This window comes from Ceratotherium simum, chromosome 26, assembly GCF_057802395.1.
Source record: "Ceratotherium simum simum isolate JZ-2026a chromosome 26, ASM5780239v1, whole genome shotgun sequence".
Taxonomy (NCBI): domain Eukaryota; kingdom Metazoa; phylum Chordata; class Mammalia; order Perissodactyla; family Rhinocerotidae; genus Ceratotherium; species Ceratotherium simum.
The window spans coordinates 33915279-33934831 of NC_141925.1; the positions used below are offsets into that span (position 1 = coordinate 33915279).

Genomic DNA, 19553 nt, shown 5'->3' on the forward strand with positions numbered 1-19553 from the left:
TCTACACAGGGGATGACATGACACAGAACCATACACGTACATGTTATCAATGTCAATCTCCTGGTTTTGATATCGTGCTGTAGTTATGTAAGAGGTAACCATTAGGGGAGACTGGGTGAAGGGTACAAGGGAACTCTCTGTACTATCTTTGCAACTTCCTGGGAATCTATAATTATTTCAAAATAAGTTTTTTACAAATGGTCTACACTTATTGATCTCTTACTGTATGTTAGGCACTGTACTAAAGCACTTTCATGGATTATTGAATCCTCACAACAACCCTATGAAATTGTACTATTATTATCCCCATTTTTCAATAGGAAATTGAGGCATCACTTGCCATAAAAAAACTACTCTGATGCTCAAGATCCCAGAGCAACAGAGTATTGAAAATAAAATTCTTTTCTCTCTGAATTTGGAAGCCTAGGCTGATTTATCCAGAAACCCATGATGGTATGTTTGAATAAAGTTAGTATAATTTTACCCAGAGACTCATTTCTAGCCCCAAGAAGATTCCTTGCAAGAGTGCTACTGTGGTGATTATTCAGTTTCAGGGACTCTCAGAGCTTATTTAGTACAGTCTCCCAACCAAAATAAGAATTCTCTCTACAATATCCCAGATAGTCATCCAACATTTCTTTAAAATCTCTAAGGACAGGGCGTGTACTGATTCATCAGGTGGCACTCTCACTGCTAGATAGCTCCTATGGGTGACCATTCTTTTGATCCTACCTAAAATCTGAACATCCTCTCTGGACCACGAGAGAAGGACTGTGTCTTGTACACAGGGATGTACCCGGTGCTCCTAGTTTCTTCCTGTGACCTCAGGTGAGATGGCTTCCAGACTCCTCACCATGCTCTGGGTACGCTGGCTGCCAATGCCCTGCTTAACCTCTGGTGCCCAGATTGATCACAGTCCTCCAGACACGGCTCAATTGGAAGGAACAGTACATCTATAAACAGTCTAACATTACGGAAGGGAATGAGCCCTGGTCATCTCTCCAGGGGCACAAGAATGTGTGCGGATACTAAAGATCAGTGTGATGACAGTCGTGACAGTGAAGGTGATGATGATGATGATGATTCATGTCAATGCAACTTACACTCTAGGGAATAGGAGACAGTATGGGGCAGTAAAAAGAGCCTTGGCCTTGGGAGGCAGATGACCTTGATGGAAATCCTCGTCCTGCTACTGGTTAACCTTGGACAGACTACTAACCTCTCTGAGTCTCAAGGGCATCACCAGATAATAGTTGTAACCTATCTCACAGAGCTTCTGTAGAGATCAACTGAGACAGCGTATGTGAAATGTCTTGTTAACACCAACAAATTACACAAATGGGAGGTATTGATAATAACAACACCAAATGACCTTTTCCTAAAGTCAAGTCTCAGGGTGCAAAGGGACTCTGAAGTTAATCTAGTCCTTCCCAGTGTTCTCCGCCGTGCTGGAAAGGTAGAGCACAGAAGGAGTCTAGGCCTTGCTGAGGCCTCTCTTACAGCTGGTCCAGGCCTCTCTTTCACCAGGCTCACCCAGCTCTTAAGGTCCCTGCCAGGGTTTCAATTCAGGTGTCTCTTTAAAGCTTATGTTCTTCCCATACGGACACATCCCAGCAAAGATACTGACTTTTCCACCCGTTGTTATAGAAGGCCTTCACTATTTAAAATCAACAAAGCGCAGACAGAAATACTACCTTCTTCAACTCGATGATCTCATCATACATGTCTTCTTTCTCTCGGTAGACAGGGGTCCCGGGAACATGACCTGGAAGAAGACACACAAACCCCTCAGAAGATCATCTGAAAAGTAGAAAAAATTCTTCGCTACACCTCAAGGAACACCTGGAAATTAATAATATTATCCTTTTAAAAGGGAGAACAAAAGTATTTCATTTTTAGCTTGACCACAATACTTTTCCAAAAAGTGAGGAAACCAAAAATGGTAGTGATGTAGAAAGAAGAAGCAGGAGAAAACTAAAAGATGTGAACACAGGGCTGCATTACAGTAAAAGGATTAAAGAAGGGAGTCCAAAGGAGAAGTGAAACGTTAGACTTTAAATAGCAAAGAGAACAAAAAGACAAACAGTGCTCACGACAGGTGACAACACCCATTCCCAGGCCGGAATAGTGCAGTGTGCTCTGGTTTCAATACGATATCTAATATATTGAGACTCTAAAAATTTAAGCCTAAAATAGAGCTCCAAGCCTGTGAGCGCAGTAAGGTGATCAACTCAGGGCGACAGTGACAAGGTCTCACCACGCTTCCGATGGAGGGCTATGCGAAGAGCAGTGAAAGCCTGGGGCGAAGACCAGACAGTAGACAGGAACATAAAAACAAACCCATTCTTTTTGGTGAGATTATTTGCAATTTTCATTTCATTTCTAATATTGTTTATACAATGAATTTCAATAAGACTCTAAGTTTAGGGAGGTAGGCATGATTGAAGCCTGGGAACATGTCACTGTCCCCGTTAGGAAAGCCACTTTCTAGGAGGGCAGAATGGACTTGCAGAGTCACTGTCCTCAGGACACCCCATGATCTCCACTGATGCAGCTAGTACAGGAAGCCCAAAATCTCACTTTCTCAAAGGACGCCCTTGAATCCCAAAGCTTTTCCTTTCTGCTATTCCTTAGTCAAGCCTTTGTCACCATCAACGTGCTCACCATTGCTGGCAGAACGCCTGAGATGGGACCTCTTCATTCTTAAAGCTTCCGTCAGATAGTCGGGAGTGCTGCTGGGGGGGTTGGTCCATGCATGCTCCAAGGTGAGGTCTGACTTCAGGGGTTGGGTCAGACTTCCTGGTTTGAATGTGCATGGATTTAATATGACAGGTACAAGTAAATACAACAGCAAGTTTTGTCTCTAACATCAATCTTCCTGGGTTGAAGACAGCTTCAGTCAACCAGTAGATAGCGGCCATCAGCAGTGTGCTGACAAATGTTCAACCACCGGCTCTCAGAAATAAATCAAACCCAGATCTACAGCACTTGCCCACTTCCATGGTATAAACAGTTCCCACCATGTCCAATTTCAAGCTACCAGTGTGATATCGACCAGTTCACAAAATTCCTAAAAATTTAACAATTGGCTCTTGCAAGCTGGTAGGGCCTGGCTCCAACACACCACTGCCAGCAGTGCTAAGACAACAGAAGACCCAAAAGCATAAAATGTCACACACACAAACCGTCAGAAACCACACTGACATGTCACTGTAAAAGCTATGAGGCTCAATGTCTGTGAAAAGATTAAAAACAATGTCACTCAGACAACATGTATTAAAAACTCTATCTCAGGGCTGGCCCCGTGACATAGCGGTTAAGTGCTCGAGCTCCGCTGCTTGTGGCCCAGGTCTGGATCCTGGGCGCAAACCGATGCACCCCTTGTCAGGCCATGCTGTGGCGGCGTCCCATATAAAGTGGAGGAAGACAGGCATGGATGTTAGCCCAGGGCCAGTCTGCCTCAGCAAAAAGAGGAGGATTGGCGACAGATGCTAGCTCAGGGCTGATCTTCCTCACACAAAAAAAACCTCTATCTCAAATCACCACCTACAATTTCTAAAACCCTCCTCTCGAGCAGGAAAGGTTTCTACCAGAGCAGGCACGTACCTTGCTTTGAGCTTCCCAGCCACAGCTTCTGCGGGGTCAAGGACATTCTGTTGCTAAGAGGCATGCTCGTCGCTGTCCTCAGAGATCTCCAGGATGCCACTTTTCTTGGCTTAGAGTGATAAGGTGACTCTAAAAAGCCAATACATGGTTTTAGAGGTACAAAATATCAATGCCCCCTCAACACATGCGCTTTGGAAAGGCAAAAACAACAAAACAAAATATTCACAAGGGCATAACGACTCCAGATAAAAACATTCTGACAAGAATAAAAAATATAGTTATGAATCTATATATACTATGATATATATATATACTTACATTTTTTAAAATTTTATTATAAAGTAATAACAATGGGAAATTTATGTAAAAACATGAATCTATAATTCTACCAATATTACAATATTTAATTTTCCATTTGATTTTTTCAATTACATATATATTTTTACATAGTCCCAGTCATAATGAACACAATTTTGTATCCTTTATACTTAACGCTGTAAATATTTTTCATGTTGCTACCTAGTGACGTAAGTAATAATATTTAGAACTTAATATGTAAAATATCTAGAAGAAATGAGAAAACATTATACCTTTCCAGGGCATTTTTGAGGTTGTCATCAAAATGAGGGAAATGTTTTAAAATTATTTTTCAATCTGGGATTTCAGCCCTTTAATTAGGTAAAATATGACAAATTTATGCAAAAACTAAGTTATTCATAAGACACGCTTATATTTCCTAAATAGCAAAGAAATTTACATCTGTGGAAGGTCTTCAAAATCTAAGTCTAATTAATTTTTTTAATTCCTAAGTTGTTTCCATGGCTTCAAAATTTATGGAAAATTTCCCATCATAATTTAGAAGGAGGGAATAAAGACACATCACACCCTGGAGCATTCTCACTCCCCTAGGACCAGAGTACCCACTCCCAGGACATTCTGAAGGCCTTCCAAACTTTAAAGACCCATGTAAGTGCTCATTTATAAAAGTAAATTTGTGATCAGAAAAAAGACCCACAAATGACATCTTCCTCCTAAATGTATGTGATTTATCAATGAATAGTAAGAATGCTTCAGGAAACACGCATGCATGTGGATACAAGCTGGGAAGGAAGAAGGAAGAATGAACTATGTTAGCGACTGACACTACCTTGGAAATAATAAACCCTGAAACATCACCACCTGCCTCGTCTTCCCCGGAGTGCTGGGAGGATTAAAAATCTTTGGAAACTACAAACCCATATGGAACTTGATTAGGCACTAAAGAAAAACATTTATCAAGTGAACAGGACAGCCATGGTCCCTGCTCTTATGGCACAGAAACCATAAGAACACCTCCTGAACGGTGTTATGAAGGATGAGATGGGAGCGGATGACGGGTGCGACCCGAGGAAGTGATATCTGAGCCGAGGTCTGGCGAGTCTGAGAGGGCTGAGCGAGCTATGTGAAAAGAGGCACCAGAGTGCTCGGAGGGGACATGGCATGTCTGCAGGGAGCAAGGTGCTGAGAACCAGGACTGGTGTAGGGGCCAGAGCCGTCTGGAGAGAGCACAGCCCCTGAGCTACAGCACACCTCTCCAGTTTGTAGTGCTTCTGGGGTTTGGGCCATTCTAAATCACATCAAACACAATTCTGACATTTACAGAAATCAGGATAAAAAAAATTTGATTATTACTCTTCTTAATACTTGAAATGCTTGACTTAAAATAAGAGCAATGAAAGATGGTCTAATAGTTACCTTAGGTACCTTCTGGTCAAGGACTTAAACAAAATGGTTCTAAAATGAGAAGGTTTACAACACAAACACTCACACTTTTACTTTACATCAATTCTCAATTTTCTCCCTGGAAGGAGAGGAAGGACACCAAAAATCCAAATTCTAGATGATTTCTTTCTAATGTTTATATTTATTTGTAATATAAAACACGCTTCCTTTGCTTTGCAGGAATTTAATTATGTTCTACTTGGGCTAATATGAAAGTTCATTTGTATTCTCTGAGTGTGTCATATATATGACACAATATGTTTGAAATATATATGTAAATAAAAAACATACATATATGATAAAGTCAAGGAAGGCTTTAGAGTAGCAAAAGGCAACAAATCTAGGATTTAAAATTTGTCACACAGACATTTGTCAGCATGAAATTCACATACGGATCACTGTGCACTAGAGCAACATTAGAACAGAGACAGAGAGGCCTGGGCGGCCGTCTGGACTAACCCCTCCTGTTAAGGACTGAATGGGTGTGTCCTCCAAAATCCGTATGCTGAAACCCAAGCCCCAATGTGATAGTATTAGGAGGTGAGTCTTTGGGAGGTGATTAGGCTATGGGGTGGGGACCTCATGATGGGATCAGTGCCCCTATAGAAGTGACCCAGAGAGCTGTCTTGCCCCTTCCACCATGTGAGATACTACGAGGAGGCCGCCGTCTGCAACCCAAAAGAGGGACGTCGCCAGAACCCAACCATGCTGGCATCCTGGTCTTGGACTTCTGGCCTCCAGAACTGTGAGAAGTACATGCCTGTTGTCTAGAAGTCGCCCTGTCTGTGTTACCACAGCCCAAACTGAGGAAGACCCATTCCTGCCACGTCGTCCCTGACAGGCAGCGCCTGCCTGACCAGGGCCATGGACAGAGCTGCCCTCCTCCTGCCGAGGACGGGCAACAGAAGAATCCTGCCGGCAAAATAAGCCCAGGGCGATCCGAAAAGGAAATAAACTGCCAACTTTCCACCAGGTCTTGGAATGTCTCCACCTTCTCACTACAGCACCCAGATGAGCAGCTTTGAGTCTTAAGCAACAATCCTGAGGTTAAAAAAGGTCCTCCCACTGTGGAGCACTCTGAAGAGTGAGGCGACGCGAGAAAGCAGGAGAAAGGGAACACTAAAGGCCAGAGGCACCGCGCCCGCGGGAGGCTCAGCAGGACAGGGACTGCTCAGCAGCCTTAGCCCTTGGCTGGGCCTCCTCCCACCGGGACCACTGGGACCTGTGGGATGACTGGGGACGGCGGTGAGCCCAGGAGTGCACACTCCCAAGATCCCAAGACACAACACGACACTGACCAAGTGTTGTGTCTCAATGATCCTAAGTGTTCAAAGGTGAAAACATTCTTGATCTTTCTCCCAGGACACTAGAAAAGGAGGGCTTCTAGAAACCATTTTCCGAGTTAAACTGTGGGAATTGGAGGGACGGCGGGGCCTGGTCATACTTACTTGGTGATGGGGGTGGAGGTTTGCGGAAACTTTTCCTTTTTGCTTTCTGAAAGAAAGAAGAAACGATGTAAAGTATGCTGAGCCTTCTCCAGCAGCCAAACTGGCCCCAATCAAGAAGCAAGGCATGTTCAGAACTGGTTGGAGGGGGTAGAAAGGCAATGAGAGGAGATGAGTTCAGCGGAGACGCAAGCACAGTCTGAGCAAAGGAAGAAACACAGGGCACGGGAGGGGCCACGAGGAACTGTGGTCAGTGCCGCGCTGAGGCTGCGCTGGGCTCCCGAGGGCCCTCGTGGCACCAGTCTAATCACAGAAACGGAGGGCCTGGTGATCTTCACTCCAGACTGAAGAGACCACCCAACTGTCCTCCCGCAAGTGCCCGGAGTACCAGGCTGTGACTGTCCCCGAGGGCGGATCCAGCAAGATGAAACCTGTGAATAAGGCCACCGCGAGTCCCACTGTGGAGGGAGGGTCCAGCAGAGGAAGGACCTTGACTGGAATACCACCTCCCTCGACAACCATGATGCCAAATGCAGAACTGGGCACCCACTGGGTTCTCCTACTAGTAGCTACGTGGTCTGGGAAATGGCAGAGCTCTCCATGTCTTATTTTCCTCTCCTGCTTCCCACAGACAGAGAATTCCCCTTACTTCCCTTCCAGCGGAAACAATGAACTCCACGTTCCGTGCAGGCTGAATTTGCCCTGGGAGATTGGTTTGGATGACCTCCTCCCACCCAAGCATCTTGGGCCCATGTCCGCAGTGGCGTCAAGGGAGAATTCTTAACTCCGCAGAGGTCCCTCAGCAGACAGTGGACCCATGCTTCTCCCCGAGTCCACAGAGTGGAGGTGGAACAAGGTCTGCTGGGGCCGGATTCCCCAGAGCTCCGTGCTGTGGTCTGACTAGAACCCCATCTGCTGGGAGACATGCTTCTGTTGCTCTTCCTTCACCACAAGCGCAGGTAGTGGCTTCATTTTCTACCCAGCCCAGCTTTCCAAACAAACCCAGAGCAGCCGGGCTGGGGGCCACAGTCTGCCTCTGGACCCCTTGATCTGCCCATTCCTGCTGTCCACTCTCCCTTCAGGCCAGTTCCCAGCACCCTGGGGACGGGGCAGCCAAGCCAGGACATCGTGCACCTCCAGAGCCACAGCTGCTCAAGGGTCTCCTTTCTCCCACCACAGTCACTTCTGACTACCTCAATCTGAACTCTTCTCCCGCCCCTGACGTGTCAGGATTGAGGGGCTGGGGGGGAGTGTGGGCCAAAACCAGATGCAGGAGAGGAACTTGTCATCTGCCCAGGACTAACTTCTGGATAAAGGTTTTAAGATTATAATCACAGTTACACAAATCCAACTAAGGGCTTGAAACTTCACAAACCCTGAGCAGCATGTGGAACTTCTGTTCCAGCTCTAAACACAGCACGTGTGGGGAACGACCTACTGTACGTGTGTGAGTCAAAGTGCAGGGAACAGTAAGCAGCCCCGGGACAAGCCACAGGTAGTGGCTTCATTTTCTACCCAGCCCAGCTTTCCAGCTTTCCGACACTGCCTCGCCGTCACACTCACCGTCTCAAAGTCAGAGTCAAAGGTAATCGCGGACAGACTGTCATCCCCCTGGAAGAAGAGATACAAACAGTGAAACTTTCAGAAATGTGCTTGGCTTCCAACAGTCCCGCTTACAAAGTGAAACCAGCCCATGCACAGCTGCTGAGGCAGAAACACAAAAAACCAGCTCAGAGTAAACTCAGAACGTGCAGCTCAGGCAGCAGCCAGTCTGTCCAGTCGCATCAGAAGGAATGGGTGGTGGACACAAAATAAAAACTCCTCCTAGTAGGGCCGCTCCACTTCTGTCAATCTAGTGACACCATTTCCACAGAATTGTTGTGAACTTTCAATAAAGAAACAGTTCTTGATAAAAGTATTCCATTTTTCACATTGTTTAAATGTCCTCTTATTCATCTTCACATCAAAGCACAAGGAATCTGTGACTGTATCCTGGCAAGAACAAGTCAAAGTCATTTAAAAAAACATTCATTAATTCACATGTGATTTGGGCTTATAAAGTTTCCTGCCTTCCTACTGCAGTGATGTGCCCTGGCCCAGGGAGGGAAATAAAATCTCTACCATCTAATGTCAGTACCAGGACATCAAGGAGAAAAGGGAACTTCCCCAAGAGATGAAGGTTTTTGTGTTAATCTACTTACTCAAGTTTAAATCCTAAAAAAAGAGAAAGCAGAAAAATTTTAAAAATTGCTTCAAAATACTATATTGTTGATTTATAATGCTGATGCTGGAAGTTAGGACTGAATGCCTCTATTCTGAACCCATTATGCTATGTCTGGGTGGGGGAGGTATCATGCTTCAGCAAGCTGCTGTGGTATAGTTGAATCCACGCAGCACCATAGTGGGATTTTACTGCATTCTGAAAAGCACACACATCGTCCACAAGGTTAACTATCAGCATGTTAAGCAACAACTCTGCTAGCAGTCTGAAATTTTACTAGAAATGTACAGCTGCACCATAACGCGGATAAGGTGCAACTCTAATGATTGGGCACCCTTCAGTTGCATGCCTCTTAAACACGGAGTGTTTACAGATAACAAGTGCAGTGTGACTTGACTTGAGGAACAAGGGGAAGGTAGTGTATTCCAAATAAACAGAATCTTTAAAAAAATCAGCCAGTCTCAGATTTCTGATGTCACTAAACAGGTGACATTTTAAGGTATAAGCAGCTATATGACAATTATAGAGAGAAGTTTTCATTTAACAAAGTATATGAAAATGATGTGCAAATTTTCAGAAGAGAAGGCAGGGAATTAGCTATACACATCACGCAGAAGACCAGAAAAGCCGTCAATAACCATGTCTGAGTCCCTCAGCATCACAAAGGACGCGCCTCCAAAGACGAAGGTGAACTGTTGAAACTGTACAGAAAAAGTCACAACTTTCTTTTGTGAATACTTGTCATTATTACTTGTTCTGAATAAAATCTTGAAAACTTTTTAATGACCTAAACCTTCAACAAGGGACTGAGATGCTATGTTTCGTGAACAAAGTGTGCTGGTCTCCATCTTCAATAGGTGTGCTCGCCCACAACCATCATGTTCTCCCTCAGTCAGTCCTCCACAACTTTGCTAGTTTCCATCCTGCCAGTCAGAAGGAACTGAGGAAGTAAATACAGTGAATATAATAGTCCAAGACCCACCCCTTCAGTTAGCAGAATGGAGACATTTACAGTATTAAAAAAAAACCAGGAGTGACATCAGCATCATGGTGGAGTGAGCTTTCCCCGTAGACTCTCCCCTGTGAAGATACAACTAAAAGAACATTCACATACCAACAGAGGACATTCATACAACACAAAGTACGTCTGAGAGACCCACATAGCCATACATCTGAAGGTGAAGGTGCTGGAACCCGTGGAGGAAGTGGGGACAGGTAAGGAGAAATCCTCCCCCTCCCCATTCAATCGGCGGTCTCCAGGTCTGTGGGGCTCCCAGAGAGAGAGGGGAGAGGAGGTGGCCCTCTGCGGGAAAATGGTCGCTCTCCAAGTTCTCTCACAGCCTGTGGGAAATTCCCATATGGAGGAGACGGAACTGTTGTGGGGGTGCAGTCAACATCTGAGCACCACAGGAGAGCAGATAGTGAGGGAAGAACGAGAAGCCTCCGGGATCTGGCAGGTGAAAGAGAGAGCCCCTCCCCCCACACGACCGGCACCCCCACACGACCGGTTGTGCCCCAGCACAACCAGTCGGCCAGAGTGCCCATGGATTGCAGCGGGCTCAGAATACACAGCCCTCGGCCCCACCCAGTGGCGGCAGGTGAAAACTGCGACCACATATTTTTAGGATGAGGAAAAATAAGCCAACATCAGCAGGCACGATGCAAAAATATATTAAATCTCCAACCAGAAGGAAAATGACAAGCACTCAGAAATCAACCCTGAAGGCACAGAAATTTATAACCTAAATGACAGAGAATTCAAAATAGTGATGATAAAAAAGCTCAACGAATTACAAGAAAATACAGACAGGCAATTCAATGAAATCAGGAATTTGTTCACAAAAGAGATTAAAACCATAAAGAAAAACCAATCAGAAATGTTCGAGATGAAAAACACAATGGAGGAGATAAAGGAAAACCTGGACTCTTTAAAGAACAGAGCTGACAATATGAAGAAAAGAAATAGCATTACTGAGGATAGGAATGCAGAAATGCTCCAGATAGAGGAGGAGAGAGAACTAAGACTAAAAAGAATTGAAGAAATTCTCCGAGAGATATCCAATTCAATTAGGAAATGCAGCATAAGGATTATAGGTATTCCTGAGGGAGAAGAGAAGGAAAAAGGAGCAGAGAGCTTGTTCAAGGAAATCATAGCTGAGAACTTCCCGAATCTGGAGAAGGAGCTGGAAATACTAGTGAACGAAGTCAAGAGATCTAAATATATCAACATGAAAAGACCCTCGCCAAGGCATATAGTAGTAAAGCTGGCAAAAGTCACTGACAAAGAAACAATATCAAGCGCAGCTAGACAAAAAATAAATAAATAACATACAAAGGAATTCCCATTAGGCTTTCAGCAAATTTCTTGACAGAAACTTTACAAGCTAGGAAAGACTGGAATGATATATTCAAAACTCTGAAAGACAAAAACTTTCAGCCAAGAATATTCTATCCAGTGAAAATATCCTTCAGCTATGATAGAGAAATAATAACTTTCCCAGATAAACAAAAGCTAAGGGAGTTCATTGCCATGAGACCCCCACTACAAGAAATGCTCAAAAAGGCCCTCATACCTGAGGAAAAAAAAGAGAAAGGGAATACAAAGCTGTGAGCAAGGAGAAAAATAGGTAGACAAAATCAGAAAAATTGCAGTTCTCTATCAGAATAGGTTAGCAAATAATTATAAAAATCCAAGACTAAGGGAAGGAAAATACTAAAAATAAATATAACCTCATCACTTTAAATACACATTCACAACACAAGATGGAATAAGTTGTGACAATAACTTAGAAGGGGAAGAGGAAAGGGATCGAATCGACTTAGTCTAAGGAAATAAGGTCATCAGATAATGGACCATCTCATCCACGAGATTTTTTACACAAACCTCAAGGTAACCACTAAACAAATAATCAGAACACAGTCACATATGATAAATAAAGAGAAAACTGAAAGAATCATCATACAGAACTACCAAACTGAATTGATAGTCCAAAACACACGGGACAAGAAACAAAGGAAATGCAAAAGAATCAGCAAATGAGCAAGAAAATAGCAACATTAAGCCCTCATATAACAATAATCACTCTATTTTTTTTGTTTGTTTATTGCAGTAACATTGGTTTATAACATTGTCTAATATCAATAATCACTCTAAATGTAAATGGATTGAATTCTCTAATCAAAAGACACAGAGTGGCGGGATGGATTAAAAAGCAAGACCCAACAATATGCTGCCTCCAGGAAACACATCTCAACTCTAAAGACAAACACAGGCTCAGAGTGAAAGGATGGAAGACAATACTCCAAGCTAACGGCAAATAAAAGAAAGCAGGTGTTGCCATACTTAGACAAAGTAGACTTCAAGATAAAAAAAAGGTAATCAGAGACAAAGAGGGGCAATATATAATGATAAAAGGGACACTCCACCAAGAAGATACATCAATTGTAAATATATATGCACCCAACACAGGAGCACCAAAGCACATAAAGTAACTATTAACAAACCTAAAAGGAGATATTAACAACAACACAATAGTAGTAGGGGACCTCAACACCCCACTTACATCAATGGATAGATCATCCAGACAATAAGGAAATAGTGGACTTAAACGAAAAACTAGACAAGATGGACCTAATAGACACATACAGAGCACTCCATCCAAAAACAGCAGACTACACATTCTTCTCAAACATGTGTGGAACATTATCAAGGATAGACCGTATGTTGGGAAAAAAGGCAAGCCTCTATAAATTTAAGAAGACTGAAATCATAACAAGCATCTTTTCCGACCATAATGCTATGAAACTGGAAATCAACTACAAGAAAATAACTGGGAAAGTGAGAAAGATGTGGAGACTAAACCACATGATACTGAACAACCAACTGATCATTGATGAAATTAAAGGAGAAATAAAAAAATATCTGGAGACTAATGAAAATGAAAATACACCATATCAACTCATATGCGATGCAGCAAAAGCGGTCCTGAGAGGGAAAGTCATAGCAATACAAGCCCACCTTAACAAGCAAGAAAAATCCCATATAAGCAACCTTAAACTATACCTAACAGAACTAGAGAAAGAAAAACAAAGCCTAAAGTCAGCAGGAGGGAAATAATAAAAATTAGAGCAGAAATAAATGAAATTGAAACCAAAAAAACATTAGACAGGATCAATGAAACAAAGAGCTGTTTCTTTGAGAAGATAAACAAAATTGACAAACCCTTAGCCAGACTCACTAAGAAAAAAAGAGAGAAGGCTCAAATAAATAAAACTAGAAATGAAAGAGGAGAAATTACAACAGATACCACAGAAATACAAAGTATTATAAGAGAATACTATAAAAAACTATATGCCAACAAATTGGACAATCTAGAAGAAATTGATAAATTCTTAGACTCATACAACCTCCCAAAACTGAGCCAAGAAGAAATAGAGAATCTGAATAGACCAATCACAAGTAAAGAAATTGAAACAGTAATCAAAAACCTCCCAAAAAACAAAAGTCCAGTACCAGATGGCTACCCTGGAGAATTTTACCAAACATTCAGAGAAGATTTAATACCTATCCTTCTCAAACTATTCCAAAAAATAGAGGAAGATGCAATACTTCCTAACACATTCTACGAGGCCAACATCACCCTGATACCAAAGCCAGGCAAAGACAACACAAAGAAGGAAAATTACAGGCCAATATCGCTGATGAACATAGAATGCAACAATCCTCAACAAAATATTGGCAAACCCAATACACCAATATGTTAAAAAGATCATACACCATGACCAAGTGGGATTTATACCAGGGACACAGGGATGGTTCCACATCCACAAATCAATCAATGTGATACACCACATTAACAAAACAAGGAATAAAAACCACATGATCATCTCAATAGATGCAGAGAAGGCATTTGACAAGCTCCAACATCGATTTATGAGAAATGCTCTCAACAAAATGGGTACAGAACGAAAGTCCTCAACATAATAACGGCCATATATGACAAATCCACAGCCAACATCATACTCAAAGGGGAAAAACTGAAAGCCATTCCTCTGAGAACAGGAACAAGACAAGGGTGCCCACTCTCGCCACTCTTATTCAACATAGTACTGGAGGTTTTGGCCAGAGCAATTAGGCAAGAAAAGGGAATAAAAGGAATCCAAATAGGCAATGAAGAAGTGAAACTCTCATTATTTGCAGATGACATGATATTATACATAGAAAACCCAAAAGATGGGGCCGGCCTGGTGGCACAAGCGGCTAAGTGTGTGCTGCGGTGGCCCAGGGTTCACCAGTTCGGATCCCGGGTGCGCACCAATGCACCGCTTGTCAGGCCATGCTGTGGTGGCGTCCCATATAAAGTGGAGGAAGATGGGCATGGATGTTAGCCCAGGGCCAGTCTTCCTCAGCAAAAAAAGAGAAGGGTTGGCAGATGTTAGCGCAGGGCTGATCATCCTCACAAAAAAAAGAAAGAAAACCCAAAAGAATCCATTAGAAAACTATTAGAAATAATCAACAACTATAGCAAAATTGCAGGGTACAAAATCAACTGACAAAAATCAGTTGCATTTCTATATGCTAATAACAAACTAACAGAAAGAGAACTCAAAAAGATAATCCCATTTGCAATCGCAACAAAAAGAACAAAACATCTAGGAATAAATTTAACCAAGGAGGTGAAAGACCTATACAATGAAAACTATAAGACATTATTGAAAGAAATCGATGGTGACATAAAGAAATGGAAAAATATCCCATGCACAGGGATTGGAAGAATAAATATAGTTAAAATGTCCATATTACCTAAAGCAATCTACAGATTCAATGCAATCCCAATCAGAATCCCAATGACATTCTTCACGGAAATAGAACAAGGAATCCTAAAATTGATCTGGGGCAACAAAAGACCCCGAATAGCTATAGCAATCCTGAGAAAAAAGAACAAAGCTAGAGGTATCACAATCCCTGACTTCAAAACATACTGCAAAGCGATAGTAATCAAAACAGCATAGTACTGTTATAAAAAACAGACACATAGATCAATGGAACAGAATCGAAAGCCCAGAAATAAAACCTCACATCTACGGGCAGCTAATCTTTGACAAAGGAGCTAAGAACATACAAGGGAGAAAGGAAAGTCTCTTCAACAAATGGTGCTGGGAAAACTGGACAGCCACTTGCAAAAGAAGGACAGTAGACCATCTTCTTTCGCCATACACAAAAATTAACTCAAAATGGATCAAAGACCTGAAAGTGAGACCTGAAACTATAAAAATCTTGGAAGAAAATGTAGGCAGTACACTATTTGTCACCAGTCATAAAGGGATCTTTTCGAATTCCATGTCTACGCGGACAAGGGACACAAAAGAAAAAATAAACAAGTGGGACTTCATCAGATTAAAGAGCTTCTACAAGGCAAATGAAACCAGAATCAAAATGAATAGACAACCCACCAGCTGGGAAAAAATATTTACAAATCATATAGCCCACAAGGGGTTAATCTCTATAATATATAAAAACTCACACAGCTGAACAACAAAAAAACAAACAACCTGATCAAGAAATGGGCAGAGGGGGCCGGCCCGGTGGTGTAGCCATTAAGTTCGTGTGCTCCGCTTTGGCGGCCCGGGGTTTGCAGGTTTGGATCCTGGGCACAGATCAACGCACAGCTTGTCAAGCCATGCTGTGGCAGCGTCCCATGTAAAGTAAAGGAAGATGGGCACAGATGTTAGCCCAGGGCCAATCTTCCTCAGCAAAAAGAGGAGGACTGGCAACAGATGTTAGCTCAGGGCTAACCTTCCTCACCAAAAAAAAAAAAAAAAAAAGGACAGAGGATATGAACAGATACTTTCCCAAGGAAGATATACAGATGGCCAACAGGCATATGAAAAGATGTTCAACATCACTAATCATCAGGGAAATGCAAATAAAAACTACATTAAGCTATCACCTTACACCTGTTAGAATGGCTATAATCACCAAGACAAAAAAACAACAAATGTTGGAGACATTGTTGAGGGATCCTCATTCACTGCTGGTGGGAATGCAAACTGGTGCAGCCTCTACGGCAAACAGTATGGAGATTCTTCAAAAAATTAAAAATAGAAATATCTTATGATCCAGCTATCCCACCACTGGGTATCTATCCAATGAACCTGAAATCAACAATCCAAAGAGGCTTATGCACCCCTATGTTCATCACAGCATTATGCACTATAGTCAAGAAGTAGAAGCAACCCAAGTGTCCATTGACGGATGAGTGGATAAAGAAGATTTGGTAGGGGCTGGTCCCGTGGCGTAGCGGTTAAGTGCGTGCGCTCCGCTGCTGGCGGCCCGGGTTTGGATCCCGGGTGCGCACCGATGCACCGCTTGTCAGGCCATGATGTGGTGGCATCCCATATAAAGTGGAGGAAGATGGGCACAGATGTTAGCCCGGGCCAGTCTTCCTCAGCAAAAAGAGGAGGATTGGCATGCATGTTAGCCCAGGGCTGATCTTCCTCACACACACACAAAAATAATCAATCAATCAATCAATAAATACAGAAGATGTGGTATATATATACAATGGAATACTACTCAGCCATAAAAAAGACAAAATTGTCCCATTTGCAACAACATGGATGGACCTGGAGGGTATGTATGTTAAGTGAAACAAACCAGAGAAAGACAAACCCCACGTGATTTCACTCATATGTGGAAGGTTAACACACGGAGAGAGAGAACAGTTTGGTGGTTACCAGGGGCAAGGGGGTTGGGGGTTGGGAATAAGGGGTGAAGGGATGCATGTATATGGTGACTGACAGACAATAATGTACAACTAAAATTTCACAATGTTATAAACTATTAAGACATCAGTTAAAAAAAAGCAGTAATGGCCCATTCATTCTTCCTTCTCTAAGTACTATCTGAGCTGCCCCCTATTTCTTTTCCTTTTTTTTTTTGCAAGGAAGATCAGCCCTGAGCTAACATCCGTGCCAATTCTCCTCTTTTTGCTGAGGAAGACCGGCTCTGAGCTAACATCTATTGCCAGTCCTCCTCCTTTTTTTCCCCAAAGCCCCAGTAGATAGTTGTATGTCATAGTGCACACCCCTCTAGTTGCTGTATGTGGGACGCGGCCTCAGCATGGCCAGAGAAGCGGTGCGTCGGTGCGCGCCTGGGATCCGAACCCAGGCCGCCAGTAGCGGAGCGCACGCACTTAACCGCTAAGCCAGAGGGCTGGCCCCCTGCCCCCTATTTCTAAACTAGATCGCATCCATTCATCATGTGTCAGGAACAGGCAGGGCTCTAGCTGGCCAGCAGTCGCTGGGGGGAGTCTGAGAAGGCCTGGAATAGCTCCACGCCAGCTGTGTGATGCTGGTCACACCACTGCCTCGCTGAATCTCAGCTTCCTCATCGACAAAGGAGGACACGTCCTCCTACCAGATTTTTAAAAGCGTTAAATACATATACAATCTAACTAAAACACTGGGAAAAAAGACAGAGTGTCCAGAAAGAGATGCAGGAACATATGAGAATCTAGCACACGGTACAAGTGGGGAAGGACTGCATTGCTGTAGGAGGCCTCGCCCAGAATGGTGGGTGAGGAGCTTGGAAGACTCGTTCCTCAGCAAACAACCATTTAACAGAGAAAGTTATACAACAATCAATCATTGGAAGTTTCTGGAAATTGACCTAAGGGCATACAGCAATGGAGAAAGATTAATTCAAGAAAATCTACTAAATCCAGGGAAGAACAGTGAAAGTCAGGGCTCCAGAGAGCTCTACCCCAGGTAGGGGCCGTCAAGATAACGGGGGTGCTGGTGGGGTGGTGATCCCCCTACCCTGGCTCCCAGAAGTTCCCAGACGTGGCAGGTTAAGAATTCTGGGTCCCCAACGACCCTGCCCCAGCTTGCTTGTAGGACAGAGGTTCCACGCAGGGAGGAGCAGGCCCAGGAGTGTCACTCCAGGAGAAGCCCAGCGCTGTCCCTGCTGCCAGTTCTTGTGCAGTGGCACAGAGGTCCTTCCCAGGGGGAGAGGCAGGCCAACAGTTGTGCCCGAGGGGACTGACTTTATTTGTAGTAGAGAATGGAGAATTCCACACGTCCCCAATTCCAGCCCCAACTAAAAGACAGCGGTGACATGACGGGGAGCACTGAAAAGGACCAGAGCAGCAGAAAGTGAACTGGTAGGGCAACCGGAAGTTAAACAGGGCCCAGGAGAGCCTTCCTGCGGTCGTGGTCACCCGTGAGGGTCAAGGAGGCTGCCTGCAAGTGCTAGACTGCACCCACTCAGGAGCAGGCTTGGGGCGGACCCGCAACCCCCACACCGCGCCCTGACCAACCAAAGGGCGAGTCCCACTGGCACTAGGAGCCTTGGCACAACCTCTGACCAAACACTGGCTCAACAATCAACTACTCTGCCCCAAGAGCAGCTCCGAGCAAGCCAGGCCGAAAGATAAAATCACACACATCCTTGGAGGCCCGGAGGACAACGTGCATGTCCAAGGATGCCCTCTCAGGAGAGATGGCAGACAGAAAACCCAAGCGACTAGTCCCTGGCTGCACGGTGGGCAGAACCATGAACTCCTGAACTGTGACAACAGCCTCCAAGCCACACACACACACAATGGGAAAGGGCACAAATCTGACTGGCTGAGGGGCTTAAACGCAACTTCTGACTAACAAGTGGCTTCTGCTGACCCAAGTGTGACAGCTAGGTAGTCAGGCTAAAAGATTTAAACAGGAAACAATCTGGGCGGGGAATCAGAGGCTGCACAGTGCAGGGAAATCGGCTGCACAGTGCAGGGAAATCGACTTCACAGAGTCAGATCAGCCAAGCCACTCACCAAACAAACAGAACAGCAGGCAAAGCACATCAATCCCTTGAGCAGAGGGATCAATACCCTGAGTTGCTGTAATATATTATCTAAACGTCTAGTTTTCAACAGAAAATGATGAGACACACAGAAACAGGAAAGTGTGACCAATATATGGGGACAAAGTAGGCACCGGAAACTACTGTTGAAGGGGCCCAGACGATGGCCTTAGCAGACTAAGATCCCAGAGCAGCCATGATCCTGATCAATATATTCAAAGCAGTGTTGTTGTGAGGTTCCAACACGGAGAGGAGGACCCACCAGGCAGGACAGCACGGCGGTCACGAGCAAGAGATCTAGAAGGGAGAACTGAGCACTAAAAGCACGTGACACGGAACCTCACAGACAGTAAACGCCCAACAAACGCTCTTCTTATCTTGTTCTAGAAACTGTGAGCCCTGTTACAAGTGCTGGCTCTTCAATCACTGGTGACCCGCCCAGGCTCCATTTCACCCCTGTGGCTCTGTCAGCGGGGCCTGCAGCCTGTGTACCGCCGTGGCACAGGGAGCCCCCGGCACATGGTAAGTGCTCTGGGAAGTTCACAGGCAAGTCCAGAGGCAGCACCATTCCAAGCAACTTGGGGGACTGCACAGTGCCTACCCTCAAGAGATTCCTGTCTGGTTTAGAAGAGATCCCAGCGCAGCAGAGAAAGCACCAGGGAGCCTG

General features: G+C 44.2%; 1 protein-coding gene across 3 annotated transcripts in view; it reads right to left on the minus strand.

The window, feature by feature from the left end:
- Window positions 1–19553, minus strand: part of IQCE (IQ motif containing E) — a 56493-nt gene that overhangs the window by 35069 nt on the left and 1871 nt on the right. For 2 of the 3 annotated variants that reach the window (XM_087417483.1, XM_087417481.1), the window contains exons 2-6: window positions 8376–8423; window positions 6816–6861; window positions 3607–3735; window positions 2665–2799; window positions 1695–1765 (exon numbers count right to left, since the gene is read on the minus strand). In XM_087417483.1, coding sequence (XP_087273609.1) covers window positions 1695–1765; window positions 2665–2799; window positions 3607–3735; window positions 6816–6861; window positions 8376–8423 — 429 coding nt within the window. The remainder of the gene's footprint in view (window positions 1–1694; window positions 1766–2664; window positions 2800–3606; window positions 3736–6815; window positions 6862–8375; window positions 8424–19553) is intronic. The other variant, XM_087417482.1, reaches the window with a different exon arrangement.